Here is a 17,911-nt window from a genome sequence, read left to right as displayed (position 1 = left end):
CAACTCTTGATTTTGGGGTTGGGAGTTCCAGCCCCACATTGGGTGTAGAGATTACTTAAAAATAAAATCTTTAAAAAAAAAAAAGTATTTTCCATATGACCATATGATTCCAATGTTATAAAAACATATTTCTGTCTATCTATTTAACCCATTTAACATTTAGTGATAATTTTGGATGGGTGGTAAGATTTGGGAAAATTTATTGCTGTCTTTTTATTGCCTGGCTTAACGTTCTTTAAGAGAAGCAGGTGTCATTTTAAAAACATAATTTAGCAGCCGCGTAAAAAGAGAGAAAAACAGAGCTAGAGAATTATAGCAACAATCACGTACAGGCTGAGGGCTTACTGTTTACCAGGCGCTGTTCTAAACCCTTTATAGACATTAGTTTGAATCACGAAATTGTCAATATTAGGCTGTTCTTGACCGACGGAAACAGCAATTTCATAGGGTTCAACTTGTATTTACTCCTCTAACTTTTGAACACCCCTAAGATGAAGATGGAAAACCAAAGCTGCTACACATGTAAAGAGAAATCAAGGCTCTTCTTCCTCGCAGAATCCCCAGTTCCCTCACCCCCAGGGCCGGGTCTTCTGATCTTGCCGTCCATTGCCTCCTCCACAGGTCAGGTGCTACCCAGACAGAGGGATCGCTCTCTGTCCCCAAGATGCCTTACGAGGTGGAATCAGCCATCAGCCTGAGTGCCAAAGGTAGCACGTGTGTCCTTGCTTTGACTCTGTCTGTCCCCGGAATGAAGCCACTCAGGATTTCTAGGCAGCTCCCATTCTTGGAAACTTCTGCTGCAGCCGGGGATGGATGGTGTTCTCACAATTCCCAGTGGAGCCCCCAACCATGTCCCCTTTCAGGGCACTGAAGCAGGACACATTCTACAGTTTCACGTTTATTTTCAGAAAGTGATGAAAACAAAAGAAATAGATCCAGACACCACTCTCTGTACAATAAATAGCCTCCCCGTTCAAAAAGGAAAAAAAAAAAGAAAAAGAAAGAAAGAAAGAAAGCGTGCGCGCACACAACTAATCCCCACCGCAAGACTTTGCTCCTTGAGGTGTGCACCAACCCCGCCCCCCTTTCCAGCCTCTTCCTCAGGACCCCACTGTCTCCGAGCAGATGGGGCCCAGGCCAGCTGCCCCAAAGTCATCTGAGTCCCCTCGCCGACACTGGCTGGCTGGCTGTCATTAAACCCTCAGCATCTTTATTTTCACACACCTGACCCCTCACCCCACCCCCCCACAGAAGCGAGGAAGCTCCTTTGTGTCCAAGACTTTCTTGTTCTGTTTTCTGTTCTCCAGCTGGGAACCCACAGCCAGAAGCAGCACCAGGTAAATGACCGTAGTTAGGGCAAAGGAGGGGGCAGGGAACACGTCTCTCAGGTTTCGCTTTGGGCCCAAAGCAGCAAGTGAACCCCAGAAGCCTACTTGGCACCCCTCTTCCTCAACCAACTACAAAAGGAGAAGGGACAGAGGGAGCTGGGGGCCTCCCAGTCCTGAGTCACCTGTCTGCGGTATTTGGTGTCTTCCAACCTGATGACATTGTTCCTGTCATGTCATCTGTTCAATTGGGAAAGTAGCTATAAAACTGACCTTCGGTTTCCTTATCAAAAGGAGAAGGGGCCCCAGCAGGGGAGGAGCTGTCACCACTGGAAGGATAGGGGGACACACGCCTCCTCTTAGAGTCTCCTTCACCCAGTCCTGAGTCACTGGACTCTGGCCGGATGGGGGTGATCTCAGTCCACACCGAAGGGGAGCCCTGGTCCTCTGGCCCCCGTCCCTCAGAAGCTCCAGGACCAGGTTCCATGGGCAGAGTCCGCATGGGGCGGAACCAGCTGCCTGGGCCCATCTTGGGAGGGTACTGGGGGGCCATCGGCCAGCCAGCTCCAGGCGCCAGGACATCCTGGCCTCGGTAGTAGGACATGGTGGGTCCAGGGGCGGAGGGCAGGAAGGCAGGCTTCATGCTGACTGCTCGAAACTCGGCCTCATAGCTGTGGTCCCGGGGGGCCCCCAACCAGTACGGCTGGGAAGCCACATCCTTGGCCTGCCCAGGAAGGTCGGGGTAGAAGCGGCTAGGAACGGGATACTGGTTCGGTAGGAGAGGAGAGTAGTGGTCTCCGCCGAGCAATTGACAGTTGGGTCCGGGCGGGGAGGGCACGCTCGTGTCAACAGATGCATACATGCTAAAAAAAAAAAAAAGGCAAGAAAACAGTGGTCACGAACAGAACCCATTGTCTGCGAGCCTGCCTGCTGCCTGCTCCTCCCTGGACCTTCTTTCCCTGGCCTCACTGCCCTCCAAGCATTTGTCCCATCTCTTCCCACCCGCTCCCACCCCCAGGAGCAGAGAGGAGACAGGCTCTGCGCATGTCTGGAGTCAGGCCTCCGGAGGGACCAAGAGGAGGCCCTTGGTGAGCTGAACCCAGCAGCACTTACGACTCAAAGTTCTCCCGGAATCCTTTGGCAAAAGGGTTGTTATCAATTTTCAGCTGAGTAATCTAGAGAGAGGGGAAATAGAGGCACCTGAGTCCCGAGTCTGGGGCTAGGGAACTCCTGAATTTCCCGCCGAGGAAGACGGTGAGCCCCACTCTCCCCCTCCTGCCCCACGCAGCTCGGGCAGGCCGAAGGCCCTCACCTCCGCATTCTGGTAGGCGGTCACGGCGATGAACTGGGTCTCTTGGAAGGTGAAAACGTGCGTGTTGGAAGCGCTGCAGGCTGCCTCCGGCTCCCCGTCGTTCACCTCGACGATGTGCAGCCGAGGTTGGTACTTATGGAGGGACTGGAGCACGATCATCTAAGAGAGAACCAGATGCTTGTGGGGGTCGACGGCTCCTCTACCCCCACCCTGGCTGACCGATGGCCAGGCTAGAAGCGACCCTGAGGCCATCATGTCCACTGCCCCGCCCTGCTACCATGCAACTTCCTCCAGGCGCTCTAGCTCCGGTCCCCAGCCTCTCTAGGGCATCAGCTCTGCCCTCTTACCCCCTGTCCTACCCCCCAGATGCGCATTGCGACTGGGGTATTAGTACAAGCAGGGTTTTTCAGGGAGGGGGCTCTGTTAACAGTATTGCTCAACTCAGAGAGATTCTGCATCCATTGCCCGGGGCCACTGGCACCAAATCTATGCCCAGCATGGTGCACAGGTGATGGCAGCTTGGGGCTCGGTGAAGAAACCCCCAGGGCTGGTTTGGCGCATGTCATCCCGGACGCGAGCCCACATCTGCCCGTGAGAGTCAGCCGCCTCCCACCTCATCTTCCCCCCCTGCCCAGGCGTGTGGAAAAGAACGAGTCAGAGAAGAAGGAAGGTGACTTTAACAGAACTGAATCAGCCAGGAGGGGTGGGGGTTGGCAAGGAGTCCCACCTGGGTCACATTGTTAGAGGCCCCTTTGTTGTTCGTGAGCTTTAGTTTCCCGAATGAAACTTCCTGGCGCATCCAGTGGGCCCCGGTATTGGGGGAGTCTGGGTGGACGTAGAGGCGGTTTCCTGTGGACAGTGAACCTCCTTGGCACGCAACCCCCTGGGGACCAGACCCCATAGTGATGTGGGGCTTCTTTTCCTGTTCTGAGGGGGATGTCAGAAAGGCTGCAGGGGGAAGGCCAGATGGGGCAGGGCAAGGGGAGGTGGGGGCAGAGGACTGAGCAGAAGGCACGCTAACGCAGAGCAGAGAAGGGAAGACAAACCCAACCGGAGTGAGAAGTGGGAGGGGATAAGGGTGGGATGGGGAACTCAGGTGTAGGGGGCAAGGGCTTGGGGGTTCCTCCTGGATCCACCAGGGGGCGCCCAGCCTCAGAGGAAAAGCGTGCCCACCGCTCTGCAGAGCGCTCCTACCTGGCATGCTGCCCTCAGCCTTTCCACACTGCACCCACTTGCCGCTCTGATACCGCCAGTGGTGCTGGTCCACCAAGACCACGTCCACGAACATCCGGTAATGGCTGGTGGGCTCCAGTCCCGCCACAGTAAATGACAAGAATGGGAACATCCGCCTGGGGAGAACAGAGAGACCCGCCGACATCCATCAGCTCCCCAACCTCGCAGACGCATCCTCGCAACCACCCCTATGCGGAGGCTTTCATTTCGGTGGTGTGCTGGCATCGGCTGGCAACCCACGAGACAGCCGACTGGAAATGACCAGGACGTGTGCCAGGCAATTGTTATGTACCGGCAATATTTTAAAATTAAATTATGTAAACTTACAATTAAGTATACTGCCTTATAAGCCAAGGTAATAACTACTCAAAAATCATCACTTCTCAGTTCCTTTACCATATTTCACTATTATCTCTGCTTTTGAAGTGACTTATAGCTCTTGTTCCTGAAAGATGGAAATACTAGACACCGCACGAATGCCCAACTCTTCCTGACTTTGCATTCAGTGACTCCGTGTGCACAGCTCAAAATCAGGCACCACAGGAGTCTTCACACCACGGAAATCAGCAAACACTATGAATCAGGGCTTTTTCAGTGTTTTTCGTCCCGAGGATCAGTTTCTAGACATTAGCTACACGGCACTGTCTCTAATCTTCGTTTGCTTCCTAGTGGGGAGCAAAGCCACAAGCCAGCCCCGCACAGGCACTTCCCAGTAGGCCCTCATGCCTCAGCTCCCCAAGCCCTGGGGTGGTCTCAGGCCCTGACACATCCTCTCCACTGCAGCCCTCATGGTGCTTACGCATTCCCGGCCCCGCGGTGCCCAGGCTTTCCCTGCCCCATCCTCCTGGGCCTGATGTCTATGGTATGGCCTGTCCCAGGCCTGAGCCTCAGAGAAGTACCTAAAATCCCAGCTGAAACTTTCCATCCACCTGAAAAAGAACTCTATTAAGCACAATTCTCATGCTCAAAGTCTTGCTTCCAGGGGAAAGCAGAGGAAGTCAAGGTTGGGATGCTGCATTATCCTCCCTTGTGCCAGAGTAATAGATCAAGAGAAAGAAATACTTCCCTACCCAACCATCTCTGCCACTTCCACCATCACCACTCCCACCTGTACCATCACTACAACCACCAGTGCACCAACACCCCCATCACCACCATCACTACAACCACTACCTCCACCAATATCCCCATCACCACCATTACTATGACCACCACCTGCACCAATATCCCCATCACCACCATCACTACAACCACACCTCCACCATCACTGCTCCCATCACCAAACTGTCACCTCCATTATCACCATCACTACAATGGTCCCCTCCACCATTACTGCCCCTACTACAACCACCACCTCTACCAGCACCAGGCTAATGGCCTAGCTTTTCTTTCTTAACCCAAACAGGAAGAGCAGAATTTGCAGGATGGCAGAATCAAACTCTCATCAGAATGACTTTGCATTCCCAGAGGCCTGGGAACACTTTTGGGTGCACCCTAGACTCCAGAAGATCCCAGAGCAACACCCTCGATAACGTTGGGAAGGTGTCTCCACCTTCCTGTCTTCTCCAGACTCTCCCATGCTGAGAAAAAAAAGGAGAGACTTACTGGCCCCATCCCCTTGCTGGCCTGGAGTAAGTGAAATCCCAAACCAAACCTCAGTTTCTTCACCCATAAATGGGAACAATAACTCCTAACCATTTTTCCTCTAAGAGCTGCGAGAAAGTTTGAAAGATGTGAAACTCAGCTCATCCGGTCCCTCCCCCACTATACCCTCTCGCTGGCCCAGAGCGATCAAAGCCCACTGGGTCTGCGGAAGGACCCCTCTGCCAGGGTCCTGAGCTCAGCCTCAGGCTCCAGGTCCCAGGGGCTCAGGGGGCAGCTGACTTGAGAAATCAAAGGTTAGGAAGGAGACCTTAAATATTTAAGGCTGAAACAATATTTTCAACACGTCTCTACCAACATCTCATCGTATGACAGCGGTCGGGCTGTCCACATTTTCTGTATTATAACCAGTTGTTGCCTAAACCTGCAGGTTTAAAGGAAGGGAAGGACTATATTCATTGTGTCTCTACTTAGAAGCATCCAGTTCGCCCGAAATGTAACACAGTATTTCCGATTTTATACTTGAAGGAACCAAGGAGCAGAGAGCCGAGCTGACAGCGCCCTGGTGAGAGGGCAGAGTCAGGGTCTGCCCGGCTGTGCGTCCATCTCTCCACCCCGCGTATCTCTGCTGGAGGGACATGAAGGAGATGCCGAAGAGGATGGGGGAACGGGAGAGGAGTAAGGAGGTCTCATTTCACCCTAAAAGTCTAGAATCACCACCAGCTGGAATCCCAAAATAGCCCCTGATTTACATGACACTTTGCTGGGAAGCAACAGGGTCTGGTGCCAACCTCAACTCTCTCCAAAAAGACCAGCCTGCCCTCAGAGGACAGGGCCCAAGACCCTAAATTCCTCCACTGCTCCATAGGACTAGCCCATCTCGAAATGATCTGCAGGGTCATCATACCCGTCCAACCTCGAACACTTTTTTTTTTTTTTTAAGATTTTATTTATTTATTTATTTGACAGAGAGAGACACAGCAAGAGACGGAACACAAACAGGGGGCGTGGGCGAGAGAGAAGCAGGCTTCCCGCTGAGCAGGGAGCCCAATGCAAGTCTCTATCCCAGGACCTCCAGGATCATGACCTAAGCCAAAGGCAAACACTTAAAAACTGAGCCACCTAGGTGCCCCTGAACACTTCTGATAGGTTCCAACTCACCATCTTGACAAACAAATTACAAGGAGGTAGTTTTGGGTCTGTCCTGTTGGCAGGATGTTTTAAAATTAATCTCTAGGGGCGCCTGGGTGGCTCACTGGGTTGAGGACTCTGCCTTCAGCTCAGGTCATGATCTCAGGGTCCTAGGATAGAGCCCTGCATTGAGCTCTCTGCCCAGCGGGGATCCTGCTTCCTCCTCCCTCTCTCTCTCTCTATATATATCTCTCTCTGCCTGGCTCTCTGCCTACTTGTGATCTCTGTCTGTCAAATAAATTTTAAAATCTTAAAAATAAATAAATAAATAAAATTAATCTCTAATGCTGATGAGTCTGTGGGGAAATGGGTCCTCTTACATTTTATTCGTTATTTGTGGGGGTATTAATTAGCAGCACCTTTTAGAACATTCCAGCAGTGCCTTGGACCCATGGAAACGCAAATGGTGCTCAGGCATCAAAGATCTCCTCCACCCACCAACCTCAGACCCAGCTTTGTGGAAATCGAACAGCCACTAGCAAAAGGGCCAACAAAAAGTAAAGCTGTTTTCACCTGCCCTGAGAGAAATGAAGCCAGTGAGTCCAAATTCAAGTGGCCCCTGCCCCACAACAAAAGAAAAAAATAAAAGAAAATTGTTTTAAAGATCTACAAAGTTTGGGATGCCTGGGTGGCTTGGTTGAGCAGCTGCCTTCGGAATCAGGTCATGATCCCAGCCTCCTGGGATCTAGTCCGGCATCGGCATCGGGCTCCTTGCTCAGCAGGGAGCCTGCTTTTCCCTCTGCCTCTGCCTGCCACTCTATCTGCCTGTGCTCACTCTCTGTCAAATAAATAAATAAAATCTTTTTTAAAAAAAATTAAAAATTAAAATAAAATAAAGATCTACAAAGTTCTAGGAGTCGGGATTGTAGGGAAGGCCACAATGGCTGTGAGACCAGTGATCCAAGATCTAGCGGCACTGAAATTGTTTCCTCCAATGCTAAATTCACACACACACACACACACACACACACACACGTACACACGCAAATTGAGCTACTTAACAACAGAACTACCCAAAGTTATCTTAATTATAATAATCAACTAATCACACCCAGAAAAGTGGGGACTGCCAGCCACGAATGCACTCCCACACACCCACACACGCAGACACCCGCCTCTCCCTTCCTCTGCTGAGAATGTCTACCATCAGCTAGTCCATGCCCACCAACACATTCACAGTACACACACAGTGCCACCCAGAAATACAGCACAAGTCCGCGGTGGGCACCCCAAATTTCCACAAACGCGCCAAATTTGAACTCCAACCTCTCCAGTTGGCCAGTCCAACATTTTACCTCACTTTCCCCTCCCCGCCCCACCTGAGTTGCCGGGATCAGTTGCTGGCGCTGGGAATCGCCACCCCCCGCCCGCGCCCCACCCTGTTGCTGCCCATGGAGGAGAGAGTGATGGTGTGACTTGTCCATACTGAGGGATGGGTCTAGGGTGGGTGGGAGAGGAAGGATCTGGGAGAGAGTGAGTCAGCCCAAGGCAAAAGGCCGTGGAGCTGTGGGTGGGCCTGGCTTGGGAGGATTTTTTCAAAAAGGAAGAAGGCCGTGGGTGATGTGGTGATGACGGGCAGGTCACTGGAACCCACGGAGGGACGGGCCAGCCCTCCACACAGGAGAGAAAGGGTGCTGTTCTCTGAGCCCAAGCCGTGCTCTTTAGAAGCCAGTAGCGTAAGGAAATGGCCGCCAAGTTCCCAGATCACTGGAGCCTGAGCTCAGTGCCCGGTGATGAGGGCTGGTAGGACTGAATGGGGGACAGTGTTTTCTGTCCCCTCTACCCCACCATGGGGACGCTGAGGTCTGATTCAAGGGAAGGCATCAAAGAAAATGGTGAGGGGCTACTGCACCTTTCCAACGGGGTCCCCATGGTGTCTGAAGCAGTTCCTCAGGATGGATGGAAAGCCTGAGGATAATCACACACTCACGTGCATGCACAGGCGATTACAAAGTGGTCAAGGAAATTTTTATGATATTTATGAATTTTTCCTCAGGTTTGTTAATGATATTGTGTTTACTTATCAAAAGCCATTTTTAGGGACACCTGGTGGCTCAGTCAGTTGAGCCTCCAACTCTTGATTTTGGCTCAGATCATAATCTTAGAGTCGTAAGATTGAGTCCCATTTCAAACACTGTGCTGGGCATGGAGCCTGCTTAGGATTCTCTCTCCCCCCCCCAACCCCCAGTAAATAAATACATAAACAAATAAATGAATAATTTTGATAATCATTTTAAGGGACACCTGGGTGGCTCAGTGGGTTAAGCCTCTGCTTTTGGCTCAGGTCATGATCTCAGGATCCTGGGATAGAGCCCCACATGGGGCTCTCTGCTCGGCAGGGGCCTGCTTCCCCTTCTCCTTCTGTCTGCCTCTTTGCCTACTTGTGATCTCCCTCTCTCTCTCTGTCAAATAAATGAATAAATAATTAAAAAAAAAACCACTTTTAGATGTGCATAGAGAAATTTTCAGGATGCAAGAATATAGTGCCTAGGATTTACTTACTACATACTTGCTGCCGTCACTAATATAACTGCAGACTAGGGGGTGGGAGGCAGAAGCGAGGTGAGTGAGGATATGAAGAAACGAGATTGGGGGGGCGCCTGGGTGGCTCAGTGGGTTAAGCCGCTGCCTTCGGCTCGGGTCATGATCTGAGGGTCCTGGGATCGAGTCCCGCATCGGGCTCTCTGCTCAGCGGGGAGCCTGCTTCCCTCTCTCTCTCTCTCTGCCTGCCTCTCCATCTACTTGTGATTTCTCTCTGTCAAATAAATAAATAAAATCTTTAAAAAAAAAAAAGAAACGAGATTGGAACAAGCAGTAACAACTGTTGAAAATGGGTGATGGGTAGGTTGGAGATTTTTCCTGCACTTTTGTATATATTGGAATTTTTCATATTAAAAGAAAGTAGTTTGGGGTGCCTGGGTGGCTCAGTGGGTTAAGCCTCTGCCTTTGGCTCAGGTCATGATCTCAGGGTCCTGGGATCGAGCCCCCCATCGGGCTCTCTACTCAGCGGGGAGCCTGCTTCCCCCTCTCTCTCTCTGCCTGCCTCTCTGCCTGCTTGTGATCTCTCTCTCTGTCAAATAAATAAATAAAATCTTAAAAAAAAAAGGAAAGTAGTTTTATGGATCTGAAAGGGAGACAGCAAGACTTGTCAAGAGAGAATTATTCAGCAAGAATCTAAAGGAAGAAGGAAGCCACAGGGGTAGTGACGGCGACCTCACTGAGATGCATGCCCGCATCCCCCTGAGACACCCACCCAACCAGGTTGCAGGTGGCCCACAGCCAGCCCCGCACCCACCACCAGATCTCCGAAGTGCTGGCCAAGGCTCTGGGCAGGCCGGCCGCCCTTCGAGACTGAAAGGGCAGAGGCCTGGCAGCAGGTGGCAGGGAGACCCAGGCCAGTCCCCCGGGTGGGAGAGCTTCCTGAGCACCTGAGAGCAGAGGTCTGGGTTCAGGTCAGTTGTGCGACTAAGGACAAGCCACCAGCCGTCCTGTGCTACGGTGCCACTAGCTGTGAATGGGGAGATCTCTTGGCCTACGTAGTAGCACACAGTGGAAGAATGGAAGTGAAAGCACTCTGAACGCATCAAGGCCTTTGGACAGTGTAGGTGGCTCTTCTCACTCCCAGCCGTGACGGGCTGGAGAAAGAAGCCCAGGCAGATACCATCTGGGTTCAGGTGCCCGTTCTGCCTGCAACAGGTGGGCTGTGAAACCTCAGAGAGTCTCCTTGTCACTGAGCCCATTTCCCTGTCTGTGCAGGAAGGGGCCTGGAAAGGATCTTCTGGGTCACCTCCAATTCAGATCTGAGGCCTGGGCTGTGTCTGGGAGCACTCAGAGGGGACTGGGTTTGGGGGACGCAGAGAGGAATTCTCAGAAGGCTTAAGGGATAAAGGCCACACCTTTAAAAAAAAATGCCAACTTTCCTGGGCCCATCCCAGAGAAAGAGGTACAACTCAGCAACTTGAAGCTATTCATTGTTGGTGGACAGGTCCCTCAATCCCATGCTACCCCACAGAACTCCCTGGAAAGGAAGAATGTCCTAGCTATCCCTAGACTGAATGCCAACACCCCTGGGGCCAGCATGGCCTCCCCCACCCCCGCCCCTGCTCCCTCCCCAAGCCGCACCCTGGGCGTCTGCCCTTTGACACCTCCTGGATGTGCTGATGACAGAGCCTGAGAGAGGTCCTCCCTGGTCCCCAGCAGGCCCCCACAGGGAAGGGTGGGTGCACACTCTCCCAGGCCAGACCCAAGCAGGGCCCACTCAGCATTGCTTACTAAACAAATACCAGTGGCAAGTTTCTCTTCCTTTCCCCACGCATGAGGCTCTCCCCGGAAGCAGCACCCTTGGCCCCAAACCCTACCCCGCATGCACTGGGTTTCAGGGTCCCCAGACGCATAGAAGCCATGGGTTCCCCAGGCTGGATCTTACACTGGAAAGTATCTGGCCAAGGGTGAGGCAGACTCTCGGGGGACAGAGGCAGGAAGGAGCAGAGTGGGACTGGCTGCCCGCTGGGACCCATAAGTTAGCTTCACCTGCTCAGGCCCACGGGCATGTGGGCTCTCCGGCGGGGCCTAAGCCTGGAAGCGATCTGAGCCCCCCATACACTTTACCACTCCCCCTAAAACACACTCACAGGAGACATACGATCTCAAAGTACTACCGGAAAGGAAACTTGGCGACAGCTTCTCCATGTCACCAAATCCCAGGCTTACCCACCTCCCAAAACTGACCTGTGCACAACAGCAGCAAAGAGGCTTGGAGAGGTGGGTGGTGGGAGGGTAGAGGTAGCAGAAGTTGGGGGGTGGGTTGTTGTGCTGGGTTGTTGTCTGGGGTACCAAGACCCTGCCTTCTTCTCCATTTCTCCGCATAGGGGCTAAGAGGGGTCCTGCCCTGTTAAATCCAAAACACAGTCCCTCTCTGCCCAGAGATCCCCATGGAGGCAGACAGTGAGGTAAGGGCACACCCCTAAACCACGATAGCTTCTCACCGCACCCATTCTCTTCCATCTCCCTTCTGAGTTCTGCCTGTTGGTGTAATGTCCTGGGAGAAAACAACCCCCAGAACTTTTCTGTCCTCGCTAGAACTCCATCCCCGCTTCCCCCAAAGCCTAAGCCAAACGGTGATGGGCGCCGTCTAGACAGGAGAAAAAAAAAAAAAAAAAAAAAAAAAAAAAAAAAAAAAAAAAAAAACCACGTCCTTGTTCCGGGCCCGCTCGCCTCGCGGGGCGCGCGTCTCACTCACCGTCCCTGCTTGGTGATGATCATCTCCGTCTGGTGCTGATTAAACTTGGACCACAACAGGTGGTTGTTGAGCGCTACTCTCAGCTTTCCGGACACTTCCAGCCCCGCGGGCAGCGCGTAGTCCTCGCGCGGCCCCGGGTACAGTCCCGAGCGCGGGTCCGGGGCCGCGTAGCCGTCCCCAGGCTGGTAGCCCTCGGCGCTTGCCGTCGGCGGGAAGGGCTCGCCCACCCCGGGGAAGCCGGTGGCCTGGGGCCGGGGCGGGTAGGCGTAGGCTCCGAGGAAGCGGCCTGGCGGAGCGGGCACCAGGGCGCCCCCTGCGTAGGGCGCCCCCAGGGGGCGCCCCCGCGACGGTCGGCCCGCGTCCTGGGCGCCGGGATCCGGGTAGAAGTAGCGGTTCTGCGGGTCGGCGCCAGGCGCCCGGCCCTCGTCGCTCGCCGGCATCGGCTCGGTACCCGTCAGCATGTCTCCGCAGCCCCGCGCCACGATGCCCATCCGGGGCGGGCTGGCACCTGCCCGCTGCCGTCGGGGACCGGCCCCTCTCCGCGCGGGGGGCAGGCGCGGGGGGTCGCGAGGGGCGGGGCCCCGGGGGCGGGAACGCGGGTGGGGGGGCCCCACCCGAGCCCGGCCTCGGACGCCTGGGTCCTGCGCCCGCGTTTGGCGGGCGCGCGGCAGCTCCTGGGCTCCCTCTCCAGCGGGCCGCTGTCACTAGCGGCGCGGCGCCTTTGCTGTGGCTTTATGAAGCTCTCCGGACTCCCCCCACCCCACCACCTCGGCGCCGCCCCGCTTTACCCCGCCCCCTCGTGGCTAATACTCTGCAAATTCTATGCAGTCGCCGAGGACTGGAGGCCCCCACGGTGTGGCGAGTCCCCAGGCGCCGCGAAATTCGCGCTTCAAGACTACCTTCTGGAAGAGTCCATCCGTCCACCTGAAAACGCCAGCCTGTTTCTCTCCTCTGGACCCTCGTGGAAATTCCACCCATCCTTTAGGGCTCAGCTCTAAGGTCCCCTCCTACAGGAAGCCCTCGGTGATGGCGTTGGCCCGGATGGGACTCACAGAGCCTTCTGGCAGCACTCTCGGAGCAACTAGCAGGGTCTGCACTCAGTCTGAGCTGCTCAGACGGGAAACATTCAACAGATCCACTGCTGCCCACTGCGCGCCCAGGCTCTGTGCTAAGTGACTTTGCCTGAAGTGTCTGTGTTCTTCCTCCAGGCCAGAGACCCAGGTGGGCTGTGTCCTATGCATCTTGTTCCTCCAGCCCCAAGGCAGACCTGGCAGCAGGTGGGCAGGGGGCAGAGATCCCCAAAGGGGACTGCATCACTCCAGTTGCAGATTTGCAGGGCCCTCGGCGTCCTGGGGGTTAGCGAAGGCTCTGGAAGCAGCACTGATATGTCTCTCCTCTGGGTCTTGGCACTGACTCTGCCTGTCGCTCAGGTATGTGTGACCTGGACAAGACGCTTCCCTTGCCTGAAAGTCAGCCTCACGTGCCTCCTCGTTAGAATGGGGAAAACTCACTGATCCACTTTTCCGAGGGGCTGTGCGTCTCACCTGGGAGGTGGAAGTGTGCAGGGCTTTACCCCTTTACCCCTGCTGCCCGGAACGATTCAGAGCTGGCTGACAGGAAGGACACCCACCTGTTCTGGGGGACTGCCTGCACAAGAGGACGACCACACCAGAGCTTTTCTTTCTCTATTTTCCTTTTCTGTTAACTAACACAGTCTTCTTATGATGAAAACAGTCCCCCTCCCCCAGTTGAAAATAGCACCTTCGGAAGTTTTCCTGCATACAAAGGTAAAATACACTCAGAAAAAAATTTAAGCAGTAAAAGTAAAAATGGGACTATATAAACCACCCCAAATTCCACTCCCCACCAGAGGCAAATTGGATTGACATTTTGGTGAATACCCCTCCAGATATTACCCCTCCAGATATTACCCCTCCAGACATCACTCCTTGTGCACAGCCTTTCTGTCTTTTGTGTACGTGCCCACACACACACACACACACACACACAATTTTATATAAACACCACATGTGCTGCTTTGTAATGTGTATTTTTTTTTCATTCAACAAGGTGTCATGGAATTTTTTACATGTCAATATATAGATAAAGATTTACATTTTTAAGAGTGTTTTGAAAAATACTTTCAATTTTCATCCTGGTAAAGGTTAACATCTCCTCTCACAGCACCCTCCCAGACCTCCTCACTTCTCCCCTGGGGGCTGGCCCCATCTCCCATCTCTGTCCCAGCGCAACAGGGCTTCACCCTTAGGGGTCCGTGGGGACTCTCTGTTCCCAACTAGAGCTGAACCAAGAGGCAGGTTGGCAGGAGAAGGCGAAGCTGGGGACCCCAGGAGGCGGGCATGACCCAGGAAGGGTAGGGGAAGAGAGAATCAGTACATCCCCCAGTGGAGACCAGATGCGGGACAACACCAGAATTGGGAACAGCCCCTCCCACCCCTTTACCAGCCATTTCTCCTCCCCCTCACCCCCCTCACCCCCCCCCCCAATGCCTTAGGGAGGTGGGAAGTTTCTGCCTTCTCTTCCAAGTGAGGCAGCCTTGCCTGAAAGAGATGGGACCTTGAGATCCTTGGCTACTTTTTGAGAAACACGAGAGATTTCAGTATGACTCCCCTGAATTACTAATTTCCCCAAGAGACTTGAGTGCTGACATCTCTTCTGGGGGACATTTTTGCTAAGCATTTGGCTGTGGAAAGCCAAGTAGAGTCTTGTTCCTCCCTCTCGCCCCCCTTTTTTCTGCATTAATCCTCAGGTCTAGAGATGGAGACATTATCCCTCTGCCTCTGAACAGGATGACCGGAGCTCCCACCCAGGTTTCCAGGGGAGGCGGGATTTTGAATCCCCGACTCAGGTGGACCCAGAGACATGTCCCCGGAGGAACAGGGTGCCTGGGGGCAGTCCCTCTCTAATCCGATGGCCTGTCAGGGGACCATCAACTCCAGATTCCTCACCCCCTCACTCCAATTTCTTCCACCCAAAAAAGAAAGTGCTTGTGAAAAGCGGGGGCTGAGTGGCCCTAGTGTCACCACTGCCAGTCCCACCCCTCCGCCAGCTCGGGTGAGAAGAACCCTGGCAGTGACACCTCCTCCTTCTGTTGCAGCATCACCCTCTTCCCAAGCCCCAGGGCTGGAGGGGTGGGGAAGGAGGAGCAGGAGACCAGGCCCCCTGGGATCCCCTCACTTCTCCATCACTGCCTCTCCCAGCCCCTCTCCCATCCCATCGGCCTGCTGAGCGTCCAGAAGGCTGTTCCACCAGGAGAAGCTACACAGGGTGTGAGTCCGGGATTTGAGAGGCACTGTCTCCTACACATATCACATGTGATGACACAAGCTGGATGGTGACCCCGGGAAACCCAGTGACCTACCAAACTCACAACCCCACTCGTGGCCAAGCCAGGGCTGGAACCCTGGTCTCCGGACTCCTGATCCAGTGTTCTCGAGACTGTCTGCCTTCCCATTTCAAGTCAGAACAATAATATTAAATGAAAAGTCATGTAATCCCGTTGGAAGAGGTGTGGAAAACAGGAGAGAAAATTGCCCCTAACCCACCAGCTTAGACCCTGGTTTTCTTCACCCTGGGGTCCCACGCATGTTTTCAATGCTCCTTTTTCAAACTGTTCCAAGACTCAAAATGAGGGAGGCCTCCCTGATGGCACTCAGCCCCTGCCACACCTGGGGGTCACAGACTGTGCCAGAAGGCTCTGACAGTGTGCATTCCTGGGACCTGCTTCTGGAGATTCTGATTCCCAGGCCTGTGGCAGGTTCCCAGAATCTGTGTGTTCCAGGAGGACGCCAGGTGACACTGGGCTCCGGGGAGTCCGCACAGCCCCCTCCCGTCTCCCCTCCCCCTCCACTCTTCCAGCCCCAAGCCCAGCACCATAGAAGGACATTCTGTGTGCCTGCTCCAGCTTGCATGTGCCTCCCTGTGGTGGATGGAAGGGCTTCGATGCCGGAGGATGGCTGCCCCCAGCATAAAGGCTTCCTTATCAGCTACAGGACCACATAATTCCTTCCTCACCACAGAATCCAACAGCCACCCCGGACCCTCTCCTTAAAATGTGTGGAGGGACAGGGCACCTGGGTGGCTCAGTCAGTCAAGCATCTGCCTTCAGCTCAGGTTGTGATCTCAAGGTCCTGGGATCAAGCCCCGCCTTGGGCTCCCCGCTCAGCGAGGAGTCTGCTTCTCCCCCTCTCTCTGCCCATGGACTGTCCCCATGTTCTCTCTCACCCTTTCTCTCTCTAAATAAATTTTTTAAAAATGTGTGGACTGTTGAGCTCCCCCAGGACCCGGAAGGCTCCTGAATGGGCTCACACTGCAGGTGCAGGGAGGGTGGGGCAGCCAGCTGGGGCCCGGGGCGGGTGGGGGTAGGGGGGAACGGGAGCGGGGTTGGGGGGGAACTGTGGAGACTCAGAGGTACCAGGACCCAGGATGACTCCCCTCCACCCTGCTGGACCCAACCTGAGCGGGTAGCTGGGTGAAAGAGAGGGGATCAGCATGTCGGGGATGGAGAGCCACTGTGAGACTTGGGCCGTTCTGCAAAAAGCATTGAGAGATGGAGAGGGGCAGCAGCCTCAGTGAGGAAGTCTCAGGTTGGGTCACAGGGAGTGTGGGGGCGCCTGGGTGTCTCGGTGAGTTGCAGGGTCCTGGGATGGAGCCCTACATGATCAGGCTTCTTGCTCAGTGGGGAGCCTGCTTCTCCCTCTCCTACTGCTGCTCCCCGTGCTTGTGTTCCCTCTCTGTGTCCATCCAATAAATAAATAAAATCTTTTTTAAAAACGAGGGGGTACAAGACAGAAGAGACTGAGACAGAATAGGGAGAGGGTGAGGGAGATCTACAGAGGCAGAGCAGCCTTGAGAGCTGGAGATAGGGCAGAGGGAGATGGGTAGGCTTGGAGCCCCAATTCCAACCCTCGCTGGCTGTGTGACCTGTTCCAGTAGCTTAACCTCTCTGGTTTCCTAGTCAGCAAAAAGAGCCGGTAGACCTTCTGCAAGGACAAACTGGGTGAACTGGATGCCAAGGGAGCTGTGAGGTCCTGTAAAGGGGAGGGGTTTTGTCCCAAGACAGGCATGGATCAGAAGTGCCTCTTCTTCCCTCTCTTCTGAGCCATCCACATCCTACTCTCCTCCCTCCAGTGTCTGTGGGTCCCTCACTCAGGGTCCCTGAGGCCAGCCCCCAGCCTTTCACTAACGGCCCTGGGCCTAATGAGAGCTTCTCTGTAAGACTCCACCTCAGAAAGGACAGGCTTCCCCTCCTGAGATGCCCATCCACTATTCCCTAGAGGATCTTGTCGCTGAGATGGGCCAGCCGTCCCCACCCCTGGGACTCTGGGGTCACAGAGATCAATCTCAGTCCCAGCTCCTGCCCCTAAACAGCTCCTAGCCGCCTGAGGCCAGGGCCAGAGCTCTTGAGTCCCTCGGCACCCTTGTCCCCGAAAACCCACCAGCCTGCGAGTGTCCATCACCCACGTCTGTGCACATACAACCCACAGAGCTCCACTGGACAAACCTGCGAGCGGTCCCCACGGCCGCACCCCTTCTCTCATCCTACATCCAGCCTCAGCCTCCCCGGGGCTCTTGGGCATCTACCTCAGCTCACCCCTCCCCCACCCTCACTGCCCTACCCCCTGGGGCCCAGATTGCCAGGCCTTCAGAAGAGCGGCCCGGAACCACGGGATTAACAGGCAGGGAGGGAAGGAGGGGAGCGACAAGCACCTGTAGGATCCCCTCCCCCCATGACAGCTGCAGGAGTTCCATGTCCCCAGCAGACCGGTGGTCAGTATGGGCTCATCTCAAGGTCAAAGGCTCTGGGTTCTCACCCCTTGGCTGGTTCAGTGTTCCCCACTCCACACTCCTCAAGGTTGGACAGCCCTTACCCTTTGGCTCCAGGCCATGCCTGGGTCTGTCTGCATTTCGGTCCTTCACTCTCTGTGGGCACCTATCAGGGACCATCTCTTCTCTTGGTCGCTAACTCTTCTCACCCCCGCCCCAGCT

The 17,911-nt window shown here is 54.5% G+C and overlaps 1 protein-coding gene across 3 annotated transcripts; it reads right to left on the bottom strand.

The window, feature by feature from the left end:
* Positions 1–885: 885 nt before the first annotated feature.
* Positions 886–17,852, bottom strand: TBX21 (T-box transcription factor 21). 3 transcript variants are annotated; one of them, XM_013062660.2, is made up of 7 exons: positions 17,794–17,852; positions 11,903–13,677; positions 3,832–3,986; positions 3,365–3,564; positions 2,638–2,796; positions 2,439–2,500; positions 886–2,188 (listed from the first exon to the last, which is right to left on the bottom strand). In XM_013062660.2, the coding sequence occupies exons 2-7, from the start codon at positions 12,391–12,393 to the stop codon at positions 1,570–1,572; spliced, it is 1,686 nt and encodes a 561-aa protein (XP_012918114.2). In that variant the 5' UTR covers positions 12,394–13,677; positions 17,794–17,852; the 3' UTR covers positions 886–1,569. The 3 variants fall into 3 exon arrangements, with proteins under 3 accessions (XP_012918114.2, XP_044926099.1, XP_004764765.2); XM_045070164.1 differs by lacking the exon at positions 17,794–17,852 and adding an exon at positions 11,392–11,551 and having other exon boundaries at positions 11,903–12,023; XM_004764708.3 differs by lacking the exon at positions 17,794–17,852 and having other exon boundaries at positions 3,365–3,486; positions 11,903–12,639.
* Between the last annotated feature and the right edge of the window lie 59 nt (positions 17,853–17,911).

Source organism: Mustela putorius, unplaced genomic scaffold, assembly GCF_011764305.1.
Source record: "Mustela putorius furo isolate JIRA1106 unplaced genomic scaffold, ASM1176430v1.1 tig00003962_pilon_pilon_pilon, whole genome shotgun sequence".
Classification (NCBI taxonomy): Eukaryota; Metazoa; Chordata; class Mammalia; order Carnivora; family Mustelidae; genus Mustela; species Mustela putorius.
The sequence above is the reverse complement of the archived record's forward strand: the minus strand, read 5'-3'. Positions and strand labels throughout refer to the sequence as shown.